Source organism: Sinocyclocheilus rhinocerous, unplaced genomic scaffold (assembly GCF_001515625.1).
Source record: "Sinocyclocheilus rhinocerous isolate Xijiao unplaced genomic scaffold, SAMN03320098_v1.1 scaffold75, whole genome shotgun sequence".
NCBI lineage: Eukaryota > Metazoa > Chordata > Actinopteri > Cypriniformes > Cyprinidae > Sinocyclocheilus > Sinocyclocheilus rhinocerous.
The window spans coordinates 763,481-784,562 of NW_015632455.1; the positions used below are offsets into that span (position 1 = coordinate 763,481).

General features: G+C 38.0%; 2 protein-coding genes across 3 annotated transcripts; one reads left to right on the forward strand and one right to left on the reverse strand.

Moving 5' to 3' along the window:
* Positions 1 to 1,144: 1,144 nt before the first annotated feature.
* LOC107742333 (G2/mitotic-specific cyclin-B3-like) lies at positions 1,145 to 12,955 on the reverse strand. Of its 2 annotated transcripts, none has more exons than XM_016555253.1 (12): positions 12,818 to 12,955; positions 12,453 to 12,562; positions 12,273 to 12,353; positions 11,657 to 11,751; positions 11,423 to 11,540; positions 10,168 to 10,266; positions 9,990 to 10,082; positions 9,733 to 9,870; positions 7,608 to 7,763; positions 2,984 to 3,133; positions 2,163 to 2,293; positions 1,145 to 1,306 (listed from the first exon to the last, which is right to left on the reverse strand). In XM_016555253.1, exons 2-12 carry the CDS (start codon positions 12,525 to 12,527, stop codon positions 1,240 to 1,242), a joined length of 1,203 nt encoding a protein of 400 aa, XP_016410739.1. In that variant the 5' UTR covers positions 12,528 to 12,562; positions 12,818 to 12,955; the 3' UTR covers positions 1,145 to 1,239. The 2 variants fall into 2 exon arrangements, with proteins under 2 accessions (XP_016410739.1, XP_016410738.1); XM_016555252.1 differs by having other exon boundaries at positions 12,273 to 12,356.
* Positions 12,956 to 13,251: 296 nt separating this feature from the next.
* On the forward strand, positions 13,252 to 20,207 carry LOC107742319 (uncharacterized). Its single transcript, XM_016555241.1, has 5 exons — positions 13,252 to 13,396; positions 15,154 to 15,231; positions 15,455 to 15,831; positions 16,105 to 17,638; positions 19,538 to 20,207. The coding sequence occupies exons 2-5, from the start codon at positions 15,154 to 15,156 to the stop codon at positions 19,715 to 19,717; spliced, it is 2,169 nt and encodes a 722-aa protein (XP_016410727.1). The 5' UTR covers positions 13,252 to 13,396; the 3' UTR covers positions 19,718 to 20,207.
* Positions 20,208 to 21,082: the final 875 nt, after the last annotated feature.

Below are 21,082 nucleotides of genomic sequence, written 5' to 3' on the forward strand. Positions count from 1 at the left end.
ATCCTTTAGCAGTAAACAAATTCCGTGCCACTACTAATGAGAAATCAAGATTTGCATGTCAATTCTGCAGTCAAACTTAGGGATTCACAGCACACATGTGAAGGACTCGAAACAAAGCCCAGGATCCAATCGGTCAGTGATCAAAGGGTGCTGTCCGGCAAACACGCCATCTGGGACAGAACGCACAAACATCAATGAGTTGAATATAATAACAAGGATTAGAAACAACAGCTTTTAAAGCCCGGAGGACAAGAAATCAGAATTCTGCCAGCCCAATGAGCAGGTCCACAAGACTTATGCTAATCAAATCCTGTCTTTTCCTCTTTCAGTCCACATCTAAACCACACAGGAGAAACTAAGAGAGCACAGCAAAAAGAGCAAACGCCAGAAACCGCTCCGAGACGTTTGTTGTTCGCTTTTGGCCATGATGGATTGGACCGGCTCACAGCTGTGACTCATGCTGCATCCAAAAACGACCAATAGACGTCAGAGACCGTTTGGACATCAGAACCACCAGACAATCTCTACTGATAAACAGGAGTGATTTCCTACATTCAGTAATCACTGGGGCTGAGTGTGATGGAGGATATTTATTTGTTTTCTATAGGTGCAATGATTGAGTGTGGTTGAAAAGACATGCAGTGCATGTAGTTGAATGCAGACACACATTATCTATGTGGTGAAGGAGGATCTGGGTTCACGCTGCCTCCTACTGGTTGAACTGAGATATTAAATTTTAAAAGGACATTTATTTCAAATAAAGTACATGCAAGAATCAAGCAAATATGCAAAATACTTTTTTAATCAACCAGTGTTTAAAAAAAAACACTTATTAAACTAATTAAGAAAACATACAGACATGGCGAACTATACAAAGCAGTACGACAAAGACAAAAACAACAGATATATATATATATATATATATATATATGTACAAGATTAAGCATTAAAATGCCATTTTAGTAACAACATTCAATAACACAAATCTAATGACCTAATATATTGAACCGATGAACGGTTTGTACTTTATCAGTTTTGAAACACTGATAGGGTCACTGCTGTGTGTTTTGGTCAAGAATAACATGGTTTGTAAACACAACTGAACAGCCAAACGTACAATGGAAAACATGCATATACATGTAAATTTACACACATAAACACTTTATTTCAAAAGATTAAAATATAACATTAAGTATAATTATTTACAACGTTTCGAAACATTACACATATTCTTTCGGGTCATTTCAAAAACCTCTCCAACGTTTCCAGACTCACTGTGGGCATCAATGCAACTTCAAAGAAAACCCTGTAAAAAAAAAAAACAGTGATAATAAATAAATAACTCAGAATAATCAAATGCCACAATCTGGAGTATTTAAATATGAACAAACTGCTTCATTAGTCAAATGCTTTTAAGAAGTCAACGTCTGCTGTAGGCAGGCGTAACATTAAATAATACATGTCAAAATGCCAATCAGGTTTGGGAAGAGCTTCAAAACAACACGGCAGTCATGCTGAGACTCAGATCACCAAATAGAATCCAAAATTTCTAAACATGAATTATGACTAAACTTCATCCATCTAAACTTCTCAACTGAAGTATAATTTGTCCCAAATGCTTTCTTTGCAAGGCTTGCCAACAAACTTTAAAAGCACATGATTTATATATTTTTAAAAAACAGCAAACAACTCAGAAATGTTTAGACATAAACAGACCCAGCAAGAGAAACCTTTAAGTATTTGAATGGCTGAGATAAGCTATGTCTTTGAACATTGCCGTACAGCATTTTGAGGTAATTAAAAAAATAAATAAAAAAATCTAATAAAGTTGAAAAAAAGAGAAAAAACTTTAGAAACAGCAAACAAACTAAAACTGTTCAGACCATAAACACACACAGCAAGAAACCTTTAAGTCAAAAGTGTATTTGAATGACAGAGATTAAAAAAAATAAATAAATAAATAAAACATCTAAATCTAAACATTTTGAATTTTGGGGTAAATAATAATTATAATTTTTTTAAAGGAAAATCTAAGTTTTATAAAAACAAAACAAAACAATCTATATGTTCAGGCCTGAGATAACTGGAGGGAGTAAAAGTAGAAACAAAGAACTTACTATTCTGGTTAAAAATGCACAATTTAAACTGCACTGATGACTTACTTGTGTGCATACTTGCTCCTGACGACGGCGAGTTTACTGTCCGGCGGGCTGATGAGCATATCATGAAGTTTTCTGACCACGGGTGCCAGATCCTCCACACTGTATCCAGAGTGGAACTTCAAGCACTGTGTCTGGAAACAGAAGTGGAACATCAGTCAAAACCTTCACACAAACACTGAAGTGTAATTGTGAAGCCAGATATCTGTGAAGCTTGGAGGAGTCTAATGACTGTTACATAAGGGATGTGAGCCTTTAAGACTCCTGCCAAATATTTCATGATGTGAAAAGAAAATGCCCCTGAGCTGTCAATAATTTGAGGATATGACGGCAACAACATCCGGAGAGAATGTAAATGAATGCGGAAGTGTGTGTGCGGTGGTTTTTTAAAGGTAATTGAACTTCTTCATCTCTGACTTCTCCGTAGAGCCACACAGGACACAAACCAAACAAAGTCCAGCTTCACTCTCATTAACCAAAATACCTTTGTCACAGTCTTAAAGGACAAACCAACCCCCTACTTAAGAGTGTGAATGTGTGTGTGTGTGTGTGTGTGTGTGTGTGCAAGGACAGAAATGAACATCCGTAATGAGCAGTTACCAGGCCATCACAGAGCTGTCGTCAGCTTTAGCTCATTTAGTGCTATCAGAAGAGCACAGAATACCCAAATCACAGCACACAGGGATGTAGAACTCACTGTGAAAGTGTGTCTATGTGTGTATCACCAAGGAACGGTGGCATTTTGTGAAGAAAAAAAAAACCGGTATAATTCATGAGCTCTGTGCTTGTGCATACATTTTAAAAGCATAAAGGTAAACACATACCCATCCTCCAAGATCCTTAGTAACCAGAGCGATGAGCAGACAGGCAGAGGCGAGCAAAGATGCTCTCACAGGCACAAACTCCATCTCCAGCAAACTCAGCTCACAAATAAAGCGCGCCAGAGTCAGTGTGTCCATACCTGCATTCACACACTGCCGGGAGACGAGAGACGGTTAATCATCACACACGCCACAATGAGCATCCATACACTGACAAACTGCAGAGAGGTGAAGTAGAATTTTATTCACATACAAAATACACACACACACACAGAGAGAGTCAGTAGCAGTGCCAGTACCTTCAGGCCACGCAGAAAAAGTATACAAAGCTCACTCAACCTTCCAAGATTCTGCAGTTTTCATTCTCGGCAAATTCAGCGCACAATTACTAAAAGAAGTGCTTCAGTGAGCCATAGCATGAAAGCATTTAAATGTAAACATCTGAAATTTAAAAGTTTACTAGCTTGATTCTTGAATGTTCTATCCTTTGAAGGAATAGTTCATCCAAATGTTCATCCGAACAAAATAATTTTTGAAGAATCTTCAGGCAGATCTTATACATAAACCAATTCATAGTGAGTAGTGATCATTGCTGTTTAGCTCAAAAAAGAATAAAATAATAAAAAATACAAAAACAAATACAGAAAAAATACAATGTGCTCAAAGGGGTCATATGATGCAATTTCAAGTTTTCCTTTCTCTTTGGAGTGTTACAAGCTGTTCGTGAATAGATAAGATCCATAAAGTTGCAAAGACTAAAGTCTCAAATCCAAAGAGATATTCTTTATAAAAGTTAAGACTCGTCCACACCCTCCTAAAACGCCTCGTTTAAACACGCCCCCACATGTCTACGTCACTGTGTGGGAAGATTTGCATAATGCCGCCCAAATGTTCACGCATAGAAAGAAGGCGTAACTTTATTGTTGCTGCCACCGACTCCGCCATGTTGTGAAGACGCTGTGTGTTTCATTGCGAAAGCGAAAATACTTTGTTTGGCCTTCCAAAAGAGGACAATATCCGCTTCGTCATGCCTAGAGCTGATCCATGCTGGTTGCTGAGGAAATACATCAACTTCGCGCTGTAGTTTTGAGCAGTGTAGAGTAGTGATTTTGTTTTCTCGTCTCTACGATCACAAATGCAGACATGGTTTTATGTTTACGCGGCGCGATGCAATGCAATGCGTAAAAAGACAGTATAAGTCATTATAATCAGTAATTATGTCCCCACTGGATGCAACAAATGCCTTGTTTATAATGGGTTTTATTGTTTTTGTTTCGTCGCTCCGGGACACGGCATCACAGTATGGTAGGGGCGTAACATTTCTGTCACACGCTTGAGGAATTCGGCCAATCACAACGCACTGGATAGCTGGCCAATCACAGCACACCTCGCTTTTTTAGAACAATGAGCTTTGTAAAAATCGACGCGTTTCAGAAAGGCGGGGTATAGAGGAGAAACAATAATGTACATTATGTGAAAAATAATGTGTTTTTTTAACCTTAAACCGCATAAACACATTTCATTACACCAAATACACAACATAATGTTCTTTTTAGCAACGTCATATGACCCGTTTAAAATAGCATTGGTCATTATGAACTTTGGAAAAAACCTGCACAAACATTCTTCAAAATTTCTTTTAATAGACCCTACTATTATGAAGTTTGGAGTCGGTAAGATTTTTAATGCTTTTGAAAGAAGACTTTTATGCTTAGCAAGGCTGCATTCATTTGATCAAAAATACATTAAAATAGTAAAATTGTGAAATAAATATTATTATCATTTAAAATAACAGTTTGTTGTTTTAAAGGGGTCATATGATGCTGCTAAAAAGAACATTATTTTGTGTATTTGGTGTAATGAAATGTGTTTATGCGGTTTAAGGTTCAAAAAACACATTATTTTCCACATACTGTACATTATTGTTTCTCCTCTATACCCCGCCTTTCTGATCTTTGGATTTGAGACTTTAGTCTTTGCAACTTAACAGATCTTCTTTATGCACCAAGAGCTTGTAACACTCCAAAGAGAAAGGAAAAATTGAAATCGCATCATATGACCCCTTTAAAAGTATTTTACAATGTAGTACATTCCAGTGATGCAAAGCTGAATTTTCAGCAGACATTACTCCAGTCTTCAGTGTGACATGATCGTTCAGAAATCATTCTTATATGCTGATTTGATGCTCAAGAAACATTTCTTATTATTATCAATATTATGATGCTTAATACTTTTGTAGAAACCATATTACGTGTTTTACAGGATGAATAGGAAGTTCAAAACGACAGAAATCATTTGTAAGATTATAAGTCTTTACTGTCACTTTTGATCAATCGAATGCACCTTTGCTGAATAAATTTTTTTATTATTATTATTATAAAGACTGTTTATTTAAAAAAATACTCTAAAATGATTAAATAAATAAATAAACAAATACATACATACATGAAGTTATTTTATTATGTGATTAAAAAAAATATAATAATAAAATAAAAAAAACAGTGGAGTGATGTGAGCCACATTAGTGCAGCTGTGTAGAACACTGGTTTCCCGGAACGGTCAATTTAGTGGTCATTATACAAAACTATTTGACTGAATCACGGGACCAACCAATCAGAACCAAGTATTTCAGAAACTCTTGTAATAAATCATGGTACTGAATGAATGTTCATGTTCCACATTAGTATGCTGATTTGATGCTCAAGAAACATTTCTTATTATTATCAATAATGAAAACAATGAATACTGACTGCACTCAACATTTTTATGGACTTATTATTTTTGTGGAAACCACGATACATATTTTTCTTAATTCTTGGTTTAACTAAATTATTTGAAACAGAAATCTTTTCTGACATGATAAATGCCTTTACTGTCACTTTTGATCAATTTAATGCATACTTGGTGAATAAAAGTATTACTTAAAAAAATATGAAGTAAGTAAACTATCCCTTTATCAATAAACACAGTCAAGAAAAGTCTGAGTTTGTCTACTGTGCCCTAATCGCTTGAAAAAAAAAAAAAAACTTTGTATAAAGTCCCTAGATAAAAGCTTTGGCATGAATAAGTGTAAGTGATCTGCTTTGTCTGCGTGCTGTAATTGCTTTTTTTTTTCAGAAAATTAAGCCACCAATTAAAAAGGATTTTATTTTTATTGTGTTATTCTCTTAATTAATGTTCTTATAATTGAATATAATGGTATTATTTGTCAATGTGCACTTAAGAAGCTAATTTCTTTGCAGAAAGACCAATCAGTAAAACCAGACATTCTGCCAACAAATAAAAACAGTGTTAAATCGCAGAGCTTTAACTAAAGCTCAATTAATTCGAGAATGAGAATGAGAAAATGAGAATAGATCTGACAGCAGCAAACAGCAACAACCAGAGACAGCTGGGTCATACAGTGGGTACGGAAAGTATTCAGACCCCCTTAAATTTTTCACTCTTTGTTATATTGCAGCCATTTGCTAAAATCATTTAAGTTAATTTTTTTAGCCCTCCACCAGTCGGGGCTTTATGGCAGAGTGGCCCGACGGAAGCCTCTCCTCAGTTCAAGACACATGAAAGCCCGCATGGAGTTTGCTAAAAAAACACCTGAAGGACTCCAAGATGGTGAGAAATAAGATTCTCTGGTCTGATGAGACCAAGATAGAACTTTTTGGCCTTAATTCTAAGCGGTATGTGTGGAGAAAACCAGGCACCTGTCCAATACAGTCCCAACAGTGAAGCATGGTGGTGGCAGCATCATGCTGTGGGGGTGTTTTTCAGCTGCAGGGACAGGACGACTGGTTGCAATCGAGGGAAAGATGAATGCGGCCAAGTACAGGGATATCCTGGACTAAAACCTTCTCCAGAGTGCTCAGGACCTCAGACTGGGCTGAAGGTTTACCTTCCAACAAGACAATGACCCTAAGCACACAGCTAAAATAACGAAGGAGTGGCTTCACAACAACTCTGTGACTGTTCTTGAATGGCCCAGCCAGAGCCCTGACTTAAACTCAATTGAGCATCTCTGGAGAGACCTAAAAATGGCTGTCCACCAACGTTTACCATCCAACCTGACAGAACTGGAGTGGATCTGCAAGAGGGAATGGCAGAGGATCCCCAAATCCAGGTGTGTAAAACTTGTTGCATCTTTCCCAAAAAGACTCATGGCTGTATTAGATCAAAAGGGTGCTTCTACTAAATACTGCGCAAAGGGTCTGAATACTTAGGACCATGTTATATTTCAGTTTTTCTTTTTTAATATATCTGCAAAAATGTCAACAATTCTGTGTTTTTCTGTCAATATGGGGTGCTGTGCGTACATTAATGAGGAAAAAAAATTAACAAATGATTTTAGCAAATGGCTGCAATATAACAAAGAGTGAAAAATTTAAGGGGGTCTGAATACTTTCCGTACCCACTGTACACACACACACACAGATTCCTCCGGGAATACAGAGGAAACAAAGAGGTCACACCTGACAAACACAAAGACATTCAACGCATGCCACCCTGCATGATCTTTCTTTCTGACTTTGACAAACACACACACACTTGATGTTAATCCTGGTGTGTGTCAGCTGACTCCAAAGGAGTTCCACCTGTCTCCTCAGTGAGGGTATATGCGTGTGTTTTCTCTCACCTTGGCATAGCGACGGAGGAAGCGGTATGGAACCGGAATATTGATGTCAAAGTTCAGCGCCTGCAGGATGCTGATTTCCATGGCGATGAGCTGAGAACGCTTGTAGGCATCATCACAAATATATAAGAAATCATCCAAGCAAGGTGGAGCTCGCTCCTGTGAGGATACACCAGAGAGATGATGGGTAACAACTGACAAATCACACAGTACTCACTGTTTTGTTAAAGCATGCAATATGTATATTGTGCATAGTATACAAAAATACAGCACACTGTGTTACTGCAACCCACAATGCAAAGTCAACTTGACCTTCTTTGTCTAGTGAGAGGGTTGTGATTTACAATATCCCTTTTTAGACCTATTTGATCGAACTGGCAAAAGGTATTTTTACACAAAATAGTATAGAAATGCACAAAAAATAATTATTTCTGAAATTATTAAAGGGGCCATATGATGCGATTTTTCTTTGGAGTGTTACAAGCTCTTGGTGAATAAAGAAGATCTGTAAAGTTGCAAAGACTAAAGTCTCAAATCCAAAGAGATATTCTTTATAAAAGTCACGATGTGGGAAGATTTGCATAACGCCGCCCAAATGTTCACGCAAAGAAAGAAGGCGTAACTTATTGTTGTTGCCCCCGGCTGCACCGTTCTCAAGCCCACCGGCCTCCGCTCACTCTAACGCTCCAGCCGCCGCTCACTCTACCCCACTGTGTGTGACGCGGTGTATTTTGTTGTGAAAGCGAAACTACTTTGTTTGGTCTTCCAAAAGAGGACACGACTAGAAATCAGTCGTTAAGTTGTATTTACAACACTGTTCCAGAACAGTTCAACCCAAATATTCATTTGTGTGCAGCCCATTTTATGGAGGACTGTTTCCTGATCCTGGGAGAGTAACGTTTCAGACGCGAGCTCCACTTCAGTTCAGCGCCAGGCGCGAGTCAAGCGAGCGCGGATACGGTCCTGTGCTCGCAGCGCGTGCTCTTCAATTGCACGCACAAAGGCGCCGGCGCGTGCTGTAGCCTGTATCCTTTCATATCAAAGAGCGAAATAAACTACGTGCATGCAATGTCGTGGTCAGTTAAGTCATGAAGTTACCAAAAAGGCGATTAAAGCTGCCTTAAATGCATGTAATATATTTTATATGAGTCACATTAAGAACATGTCTCTGAAATGGTTTTCAAAACTGTCCTGGAGCAGCCCAGCGCTGTCTCACTCATCTAACACACCCGATTTAACTCGTCAGCTCGTGTTTATTTTAGCACTTCCGTCAGTGAATACGCAGCCTGCAAAACACTAAAATAAATATCAAAGAAATAATACAGTTAAACAAGAAAGTAGCCAAGAAAGTGAAATGCACCCTGTCTACAGGACGCGAGCTGCGCGGCGCGACAAAATACTATAAAACTCATTATAATCAGTGATGCTACACTGGATGCGGCACGACACGCCATGACAAATCCCAGACAGTAAACTGCCTCGTCCTATTTATGAGGTACTGACACAGAGTTCAAATGTCCTGTGTAGACACTAGACAGACTCTGTTGCGACGCGGCGGTGTCACATCCGGTGTAGACACTGTTTACTGTTCACCGCCAAGCTTGCGGCTCTCATTGAAATAGGAATCGTTGCCACATTTCTTGTTAAAGGGGTCATCGGATGCCCATTTTGCACAAGTTGATATGATACTTTAGGGTCTTAATTAAAGTCTATAACATACTTTGGTTAAAATTTCTCAATGGTAGTGTAAAAAACACCTTTTTAAACCTGTCAAAATCAGCTCTGTTTTTATCAAGCCATTATATATGCATTAGGTGGTAATTTGTTACATATATATATTTTTAAAAAATCTGTATGTCAAGAGTAAAAAAAGCTGAAAAAATATTCTGGATAATAAAATATTATACATTTTTTATAGGATTTGAAAGAACCTGGATTTAGACTATGAGTGCACACTTTTAATGAGTAACTACATTTCTAGTAGGTTTTGTGTGTGTGTGTGTGTGTGTGTGTGTGTGTGCGAGATAATGACTGAATGACTAAGTCATTGAGTAATTACGACTAAGCCCAGAAAAGTCTGAGTCTAAAGGAATGGCTTTCAGCTATCATGAGAAAGCATATGTCTTACCTCAAACTTAGAAGCAATGAGCATGGCAGTGGAACCAATGAGCTGTAAAGACTCCCGCTTGGCCTGGCTCACTGCCAGATAATGATCCGTCATTTTCACAGCAAGGTACAGAGTCTCATGATTCAGCTCGAAATTCTCCTGCAGAATAAAGAGCAAGAATAAAGCCACATCAGTGCTTAAGCCACCAAAAGCCAACAACGTTTTACAAGACTTATCAAAACAGCACATTTGAAACGAGGCCAAACACTGACACTTACCTGGACCTCAACCAGCCAGTCCACCAGAATCGCTCTCATATTGCTGTTTAGATTTGGCTGATCAGCCATGTAGTCATGCAAGACAAATGTTTCCTGCAAATAAAAGAAATACAACACTTCAGCTTGATGTCTGTTCCTCAATTTGCAAGATCATTAATGAACTCACTACTAAGCCAACCTCTCTGCTCTTGAGGTAGTCAAAAATATCTTTAGCGTACTCCACTGTATGTGTAGAGTCACTGAGGTGCTCTGAATCAATGTCAAACTCAGGAGGAATCTGAAAGACAGAAGATAAAGGTTTTTTTATGTTTATAAATCTGTAAAAAAAAAAAAAAAATCCAAACTCCCGATAACCCCCAAAATATTAAAGGATATGACCGGCGGGAAGAATTTAATGAGTGATCTTTAATTACATTAGCATTAATTTGAATTTCCTTTTTCACTTCTGCTTCTACATTTAAAGGGGTCATATGATGCGATTTCAATTTTTCCTTTCTCTTTGGAGTGTTATAAGCTCTTGGTGCATAAAGAAGATCTGTAAAGTTGCAAAGACTGAAGTCTCAAATCCAAAGAGATATTCTTTATAAAAGTTAAGAGTCAGCCACACCTACCTAAAACGGCTCGTTCTAACACACCCCCACATACCTACGTCACGATCTGGGAAAATTTGCATAACGCCGCCCAAATGTTCAAGCAAAGAAAGAAGGCGTAACTTTTATCCTCGCTGTAGTATTGTTGTTGCAGTTCAACCCAAATATTCAGATTTGTGCAGCACATTTTATGGAGGACTGTTTCCTGATCCTGGTAGAGTAGACTACAATGATAGTTATATTTATGAAAATTATATTTAAAAATTTGCCACTGACGATTCAAACGCGAGTTTTTTGGGCAGTGTAGAGTAGCACTTGTTGTTTGTCATTTCTCCGATCACAAATGCAGACATGGTTTTATGTTACGCTCCGGCCTGACAGGGCATCACAGTATGGTAAGGGCCGTAACATTTCCGTCAAACGCTTGAGGTATTCGGCCAATCACAACGCACTGGATAGCTGGCCAATCAGAGCACACCTTGCTTTTCAGACCGATGAGCTTTGTTAAAATCGACGCATTTCAGAAAGGCGGGGCATAGAGGACAAACAATAATGTACAGTATGTGGAAAATAATGTGTTTTTTGAACCTTAAACCGCATAAACATTTCATTACACCAAATACACAAAATAATGTTCTTTTTAGCAGCATCATATGACCCCTTTAATGCAATATGTCTGTGGGGTTTCTTTTTGGCAGTAAACAGCTCCAAACTTTTAAACACCTTGGAACAACTGGGTATTTACATTATCATAAATATTCACATTCATGCCAATTCTGTCATGGTAGAATAATATCCTGATCTTAATAATCATGGCACCAGTGCAGCAGACTTAGGTCTTACCTCTGGAGGCAGTAGGTGTGGAGGAATTGGAGCTTTGAAAGAAGGTTCTTCCAGTTTCTCAATATTGCATTCCACGTTCTTCAATTCCTCTAACTTTTCCTCTGAATTTATCACAGATCTGAGAGAAGAAAAGATAAGCAATCTGCATATTCTGGGCCAATCATCTCAAAGAACTTGCAAAACACCGCAATGTAAGGTAGGGTAAAGATAAAGAGGCAATAAAATATGGCTTACTTTAAGCTGACATCATTCTTAGAAAGTACTGAGACCTTCTTCTGCAGTTTTTTGACAGGATCTTTCTTCTTGATGGGGTTGCTTATCTTGTGCGCCTTTTAACAAAAGTGCATTTTAAGAGTTTTAAAGAGTGGATTTTCACTAAAGAACAATCTGCTGAGATTTTGTTAAGACGAGCATGAGTCACACCAAATCAATCAAATTGGTTTGATCTGAGATTCAGAGAGAATGAATAGGTGTTAGACAACGGCGAATAGAGCCATCATAATTTGCATATGAGAGCACCTCACCTGGAAACCAGACACACCAAAGGAGTGCCCATCTGAGTTAATAAAAGGTGAGATCTCCTGCTTTTGTGTACAGTCTGTAATTTACTGCTTGAGCATGAATGGGATTTTTTATGAGCTCATGCCGATTTGCATCATTCAAGCAAACTCCTGGTGTTAGTGGGGTTACAACATAGACGCTTAACACTTACTGCGCTTAACACTTCAGAATCAAACCGAGGGGCCAAAAAACACCAAGAGACAGCCTAGTCAGGCAACACGAAAGCAATAAAACTGTGGTGCATGTACACAAAAGCATGTATGAACAAAAATTTAAATAGCACCCTTACATTGGTGATGTCCACAAAAGCAGTTCTTTTCTTACGGGCCCCGTGGGGAGAAGAAGATGAGCGCTTGGTCTGAGGGCCATCCTGCTTAAACACATCAATACAATATTGATCAGATCAACATCAATCAAATCAACAAAGCTCTAATTCGTTTTCATATCTGATCTAATCTCATTGTATAACCTGGTTCTCCAGTCCTTTGGGGTTAAATTTGGGGATTTTACTGGTGGTTCGCTTCTTTCCTCTTGAAAAAGGCATCTTGTAGTTGTTCTGATCCTTCACAGTTATATCCTCTTTCAAATGTGAAGTATACAAAGAATGAATGAAAAACTAAAGATCACTATGCACCAGTGCACTAGTGCACACTTCGATCAAACACACACACACTCATTGTGCTCACAAGGTTACTAAACTTTCAAACAAAGCTTGGTATAGAAATTGTTTTGACCGCAGGAAGCATCAAGTCCGTCGTTAAACAACAACATGCCCGCGACTGTTTCGTTTTTAATTTTGCGACAAATTTCATAACTGCACAAAAACGATCTTACCTTTTCACCATACGCTGAACAACCTCAATTAAAGCAGGAAAATATTTTGAAAGAGAATATGTGCAAACATCCACGAAAAGTACACTGAAAAGCTATCCAGACTGAAACAGACACACCGCACTACGGTCTGCGTGCGTCCAAAACTAAACGCAGCGATTTGATTGGCCGACTGTACTTCGCTGTAGGCCAATGAGCGTCGAGCTAGGATGCCGTTGTTAAGGGGCGGTACAATAGAATTTTCAAAAACACCCTAGCAACCAATAGGAATAGAGCTCGTCTTCCTTTGACTTTTGAGTAAGCGGACGGTGAGAGACATGTGCTTAATGACACCAACTGAGGTTCTGTTTATTAGATAAAATAATTGTAATAATATTACGTAACTGCTTCGCTTATTGTGAACATTATTTATATTATTGTCTTCACAATGAAGCCACACCTCCCAGCCACCCACACGCACACTCACGCAGTGCATGTCTTTCACACAGGAAATCAGCTTTGTCTGCAAACTGCCTGTGGCCCCATCATTCACATACTCAGGTCTATCAAGACGAACTTGTTTGACTGATATCCCTCAACAAGGTATGGAGAAAAAAATATATTTTTACAAGTGTATGAAGAGGTGAATTTATTTAGTTAATTATCATCACTTATATTATTATTTTATTTAATTTTTTAACTTTTTGCAGAATTTATTTTAACTTATCTATTTATTTATTTAATTATATATATATATATGTTTTACTTAAATTATATTTTCCCTTCTTGCTTTTGCCCTCTTGTTTGTCACCAATAGAAAGTTATTTATTATGTGCAAGATGGATTCAGTTGTATCTCAGTGCTATAAAATATGGGGATGAAAAATCCGTTATGTAACATTTGATATTAGGTTCCATCTATTACTGGTAAGATGTCTTTCATACTCAGCAGCAATTTTTTTTCTTTGTTCTACAACCAAAAAGTGCTCTTAAAGCGTTTCGTACATGCTTTTACTTCTCAATATCTTTTAGCAATACCAGGAAATACGATGAATCCCACCTTCTACAGCTTTTATTTAATGGGGCATTTGATGTCAAAGAGCATTGCATTTCCTTGAACCAGTTCGATCACACATTTTATTAATGCCTAGAAAATTTCTCCTTTGAGTGTTTCATGTTTCCTTTGAAAATGTCAAAGTATTATAACACATAAACAATAGATTAGAACACCAAAGACTTTTCAAGGTTATGTCCTCCTCAACACCGCCCAGGAGACCTTTTATTTCCAATTCTCTTTAAATGTACTCAAAATCTAACTTGAACCGACGGCAGCTAACAGGTTATGCATGTGTTGTTGCGTTCATTGCCAAATTAAATAAATATGTGGGTGCTGCCGCTGACTCAAAGTGCTTTACAAGTGTTAGTGTGAGGTGATGTTTATCAGAGCTTAAACAGACATCCTCTCACAAGCCTCTTTTCTGTTTCTCTTCACACTCATAAGGCAACCTTTGTTTCGTTGGATAAAGGTTGCCTTATGATCTAGATACAATGATCTTTCATATCAGTCTTAATTATTAAGAGAAAGTCTGCAGAAAAAATGTAAACTGAAACATCTACCCTCATACGTTCATACTTTCCTGTCAGTCACATGACCTAGTTCCTATAAGAGCAATTCTTTGATCACTTGCGGTTTTCAGTTCTTTTTCTGCTTATTTAAGACTCGCTTTTCTTTCGTTGTTCTTGGATTAATTTAGTCGGTCACGTATCAGTGTTTTGATTTTAAATGTACTTTACTTTGCGCCATTCCTGAACTCTAATATCACCATTATCACATTTTTAGCTCTCAGGATGTACTAGTCAAACACTTTAGTTAATGTTATCTATGGATAAAATAAGGTGTTTATGGGGTGCGACCATACACACCATCACAGATTGTTTTTCAAAAAACAGGGCTTCTTTTGTCCTCGGCGATAATTGAATAATATCATGGACCTCAAGAGGATTGCTCAGTCATGCCCTTGAAGATCTACCTCCAAAGAATCACAGCCTTTAGTTTCACTTGAAAATCGTTGGCAGGTATGTTAAAAAAAGAGTTGGAACAAAATTATGCAGGTTATGTCTTCAGGAGCATTATTAGGCAACCCTACACTAGAATATCAATGAACTCCTGTTAGTTTGTTGTATAAAAATTGACTGATAGTGATAAGCCGAGTAATTATTAGCCAAAAATAATTAGATGTTTTGTGCAATAATTATAATAATAATTTGTGTAAAAATAAATACAAAATAAATCACTATGTTTATTTATTATGTATTTTTATACAAAATGATTATAATTATTATAATCTATCTCTTTTTCAGATGATTAATGAGGCTTGGCTGTGCAGCTCATTAAAGCTATGTGATCTAGTCACCACTTCAGAATCTGCTCACTCTGATGTAAGTACAGAAATGTAAGACTTTTAGTATAAAAGTATATTAAATCATGCAAGTAAATACTTTACAGTTGTAAGACTTTTTATTCTCTTCTAAATTTAGTTTACAAACATTTAACACCATAGAAAAACAGCTAAAATTTAAAAGAATAAATTGTTCACTGTATAAATTGTATTAGCAACCTGTTGAAAGTCAAGTGTTCGTTTTTTTGTTATGACCTTCTCAGGACTCTGCGCAGGTCGTAATCAACAGTGATTCATACCCACAACCTGCTTATAACCTATCATCAATCCAACACACATTGGAAACATACAGCCATTTGCTGGATGTAACATTAGGACAGAACTTAGAGCCCATTCAACACTTTGCACAGATGACTGCCAAAACTATTATAGATTCAGCCATCAGGATCAGAGATCCAAGAGAATCCATCAAGCTGAGAGGGGACGATGTTGAGATGCTGGCTGAAGAGTTAACTTTACAAGTCTGTTGCAAAGCATTGGAAGAGATGGAGGGGCATCATTACTCTGATGATCCATCATCCAAAAGTGTGGACGATAAAGAGGGGACTTATGGAAATGCATCGGCCCTGTGCTCCTCAGGGTACAACTGTGACGATAATTGAATAATATCATGGACCTCAAGAGGATTGCTCAGTCATGCCCTTGAAGATCTACCTCCAAAGAATCACAGCCTTTAGTTTCACTTGAAAATCGTTGGCAGGTATGTTAAAAAAAGAGTTGGAACAAAATTATGCAGGTTATGTCTTCAGGAGCATTATTAGGCAACCCTACACTAGAATATCAATGAACTCCTGTTAGTTTGTTGTATAAAATAAACTTTATCATGGCTCAAAAAAAAAATATATATAATTTCATACCCACAACCTGCTTATAACCTATCATCAATCCAACACACATTGGAAACATACAGCCATTTGCTGGATGTAACATTAGGACAGAACTTAGAGCCCATTCAACACTTTGCACAGATGACTGCCAAAACTATTATAGATTCAGCCATCAGGATCAGAGATCCAAGAGAATCCATCAAGCTGAGAGGGGACGATGTTGAGATGCTGGCTGAAGAGTTAACTTTACAAGTCTGTTGCAAAGCATTGGAAGAGATGGAGGGGCATCATTACTCTGATGATCCATCATCCAAAAGTGTGGACGATAAAGAGGGGACTTATGGAAATGCATCGGCCCTGTGCTCCTCAGGGTACAACTGTGACAAAAACACATCTGAAATGGAAACAGACAACAAGATGGAAGAATATGATGACACATCTACCACAGTATATGCTACTTCGTTGAAAAGCATGGCTAGTCTGGGCTCTATTGAGTACCCTGATGCTCCTCCAAGCACCCCTTTACTTCCAGAGATGATCAGGAGTCGAGACAGTTTCACAAGGAAGCTCAAGGGAGGACTGGCTAAAGAGTTCCTTCCTTCACCCCCTCCACCGACCCCCAAAGACCACATGCAACCATTAATGGAGAACCAAATGACAGACGCGTCTGCTGACTTCATGGTGAGACTGATGCGCTCACTTTCACTGGAGTGCTGTCAAAATGGAGGTCTGGAAGAAGACGAGAACAGAGAAGTTGGTGATAGCGGACTCCAAAACGATGTTCCCGGGCTAACTGACTATGCAGCTCAAATTTCTGCAGATATCCTTCATTTTATCACCACAAATGAGATAAAAGTCAAGGATGAGGGTTGTGTGCAAAGCATGTGGGCTATTACTGACCAACTGGCGAGTGAAATTGTCACAACGTCTCTAGCAGAGGTGATGGCGAGAGGAGAATGGAAAGTTTTGGAGGAAGAAACAACATCATGCTCAAAGTATAAGGTAGATGTGGCTCCAGACACAAAGTCTAAGATCTCTGCAACAGACGGGGTGAAAGTTTTAGCTAGTGAGCTAATCATTAATGCTATGGTTCATACTTTTGCTAAGCTAGGACAGGGTGTGTATAAACATGGAACTCAGCCACATCTTTCGGGCCAAACTGTAGAACCACAGCCATGGGAAGAAGGAAGATATTCAAACACACTGTGTAAAGACTCAATCAACTCCCACAAAGTCAAACCCTTCAGATGTTGCAGCGATAAATCAGAACTGAACCCTATTACAGATGACGCCATAAAAGTGAAATCATCGGTAGACACATTTGCCAACGACTTTGCAGAAGACGTGCTTCAGCATTCTGTGTGTTTACTGTTCAACTATAAGCAATCTCAGGGAGCAGGATTTGGCCCAGAGAAAGACATTAAACCATGGCTAATCAAAATGTGTGCTGGGGAAAGTCCTGTCCAGGAACTGCAGTGTGCTCTACTCTGGGCCGCAGCCTCTCAGAAAGGGACTAAAGCACTTCAGTTTGAGCTTCCAGACAAAAGCCTTCAACAAAAGGTACAGAATATTACAGTTTTCACAGACTGACTTTTATATAGCCTAATAAAGGAAAACGTGCCTGGTTGTAACACTGTTTTTCTTTAAGGCCATTTACACTAAGGACAAGAACTATAATGATTACTATAAAGTTTTAAACATCGTTTAATTCTGTGAGAATAGGAACGTCCACACCGCAGCTATAACAATAACGACACAGGAAAATTATTACTTTGGAATGATTTTTTCCAACTCATGAACAATAAAAATACTGACAGCCAATCCATCCGGTTTTAAAGAGCTCGAACATTTAAAGCAGCAGATGACCTAACTATCATGCACTTATAAAGTATGTTAGCACCCATTGGTGTGTATGTTAATATAATCATTCTTGGTAAGAACAGGTCTTTAGCTATGATGTGAAATTCTCTATTCTCATAGAATTAGAATGCTTATTAAAATGTAAAGCTTATCGTTATAGTTATGGTTCTTAGTGTGAATGGGCTTTAACGCTGTATTTTTGAGGTGAGTTGTAACAGTAGGTTACCTATGACATGGACACTGTTTTTCTTCAAGGCCATTTACACTAAGGACAAGAACTATAATGATTACTATAAAGTTTTAAACATCGTTTAATTCTGTGAGAACAGGAACGTCCACACCGCAGCTATAACAATAACGACACAGGAAAATTATTACTTTGGAATGATTTTTTCCAACTCATGAACAATAAAAATACTGACAGCCAATCCATCCGGTTTTAAAGAGCTCGAACATTTAAAGCAGCAGATGACCTAACTATCATGCACTTATAAAGTATGTTAGCACCCATTGGTGTGTATGTTAATATAATCATTCTTGGTAAGAACAGGTCTTTAGCTATGATGTGAAATTCTCTATTCTCATAGAATTAGAATGCTTATTAAAATGTAAAGCTTATCGTTATAGTTATGGTTCTTAGTGTGAATGGGCTTTAACGCTGTATTTTTGAGGTGAGTTGTAACAGTAGGTTACCTATGACATGGACTAAAGTTTTCATTTTGCACATGCATTTATATTGAAAATCAAATTTTATTTGTTCAGTATTATTTTGATACCAACCCTCAATCATTTTGATCATTTTAATCATTAAATCTTAATCATTTTAAGCATTTTAATTCAAAATAGTAAGAAAAAGAAAACATTTTATCCCAAAACAATTTTTGAATAAATACATAAAACATAGGCTAACAATTGGTTTGGATGAAGAAACCTTATCGCAAATCCCAGAATTGGAATTTTATCCTGAAAAACTGACAGTGTTACAACTCACCCAATTTTGCAACTATTAGTTGCTGAGATAATAGCTTTGAATTTATTAACATAAGTTTGAATTCATATTGGAAATCAAATTTTACTTGTTCAGTATTATTTTATACCAATATCCAGTCAATCATTTTTAACATCACAATTCGAAAATTTCAGAAAAAGGAAACATTTTATCACAAAAAAAAAAAAGATTAAATAAATACAATAAAACATGTCAGTAACAATAGCATAACAATTAAAAATATTTGCATTGAGGTCGCAGTAGAAGTAAATACAGAAACTTATTCATAAATCAAATTAAAACCCGGAAGTGAATTGAATAGATTTTTCTTTCTGAAAAGGAATTTGTCCTGTCCCGTACACCCTTTTTAATAATTTCTAAGTTGTTAAACTGACTCACCACATTTTACAACAATCCTAGTTGCCATCTTATACAATAGCTTTGAGTTTATTACAAGAATATTAGGAAGCATTATAATTATTTGATGGCATTCATTATACTACCCATACAAGCTGAATAGCTGCCAATCATTTTAATTAAAAGTCCTCACAATGAATTCAATCATTTTCACTGTAAAATAATTGTATTATTTTTTTCTTACTTTCCCGTAGCTTTGCAGACTCTCTCGGAGTGCCCGTCTGAATGGCTGGACGGTGGGTGCTTTGATGGCTTCTCTCGATGAGTTTTGTGACATGCATCAAGAGACCAGCAGAGGGCTCCATAAGAGCTCCGATTCTCTCCTGGAGCATCTGCAGCACCTGATTGACAATGTGCGTTTAAACGGATCCTGAAGCTTTACCCTTGCAGAACTGGTCAGTGATCCATGCAACACCCCCTGAAATAAAGACGGAAAACGGCAGACATTAATCTTCATCCACACAATCTTTCACATCCCAAACATTAATAAAAGGAGACAAAGTCATAACAAAGCATACACAGTTATAATCAATTTCTCTCTGACCCATTGAAAATGAGCCCTTAAAGACGAAACAGCTGCATGCACGCTGTCTGTTTATACCGAAATAAGATCTGCTCTCCCGGTCCAAGCGCTCAAACCACAGCCATTATTAGGTAAACGGAAATCTGACTACAAATCAGCTTTGGAAGTTACTACCACCCAAAACACACTGACACATTCTTGACCAAAGATCCTGTATTCTGTATGTTCCCGTGTTGTTATTTTCCAAAAATATGTCAGTACCTATAATAAAGTGTGTCTGAAAATGATAAACAGTGAATGCTGTATTGTTGAAGCTGTTTTATGATGGAGCTGCGGGGGGTGTAAAAGGCAGGACTATTTTACTGCATCCCATTAATACTCCCCAAGCACTGATACCTAACATGGCAGGAATGCGCTTTAGCGAAAACCTGCATCCCACTCACTCCCACTCTTGGCGACCACAGCTTGAAAATCAGGGCCACGCAAACAAAATCACACATACTCATTCTGTGACCCTCTGCCTCGCTCTATCAGTCTCCCAGACACGCTCCTTCTTTCACTTTCTCTCTCTCCCGCACACACACGCGCATATTCTCATACACAAGGGGGACTGACTTCACAGCTGCAGTGTCAGTGAAGACACAATGGCTTTCAGTCCAGCCCCGTTATACGCATCTGGAGAAGTGTTTGTTCCAGTGTCTGAGGAACCATCGCTGCCAAAAATGAGAGACGGCGAAAAAACGTGCATAAGGAAAAAAGATAGCAGGAAAAGGGAGTGGGGAAGAGAGAGAAGGGACGAAGTGATTGCAACAGAGCTGACACATATAGAGTCAAATGGATCATGGGGGTTCTGGAAAATCTCCCAACACACCCCACCCTTTTCGATTTATTCTCTACAATGAGAGCCAGACAGATGTAAAGGAATTCCTTACACTAAACAGGCCTCATAGACTTAATGTACTCATATATTTTCTATTCGTATCGCTCAAGCCTAGCGAAGCACTGAAGCGCCGCGACTTAAGTCAACAGGGATGGCAAGCAATCCTTCGTATTTCTATGATCAAACGGGCCATAAAGGAGCCGACGGAGAAGGGAGACTGCATAAAAGTCTAAATAAATTCTAATAAAATGAGTACAATACATTTAACATGTTTGCACTGGAGAATAGGGATGTGTGTGCAGGTTTATGGAGTTTTCACTCTTTGTAGGCCATATC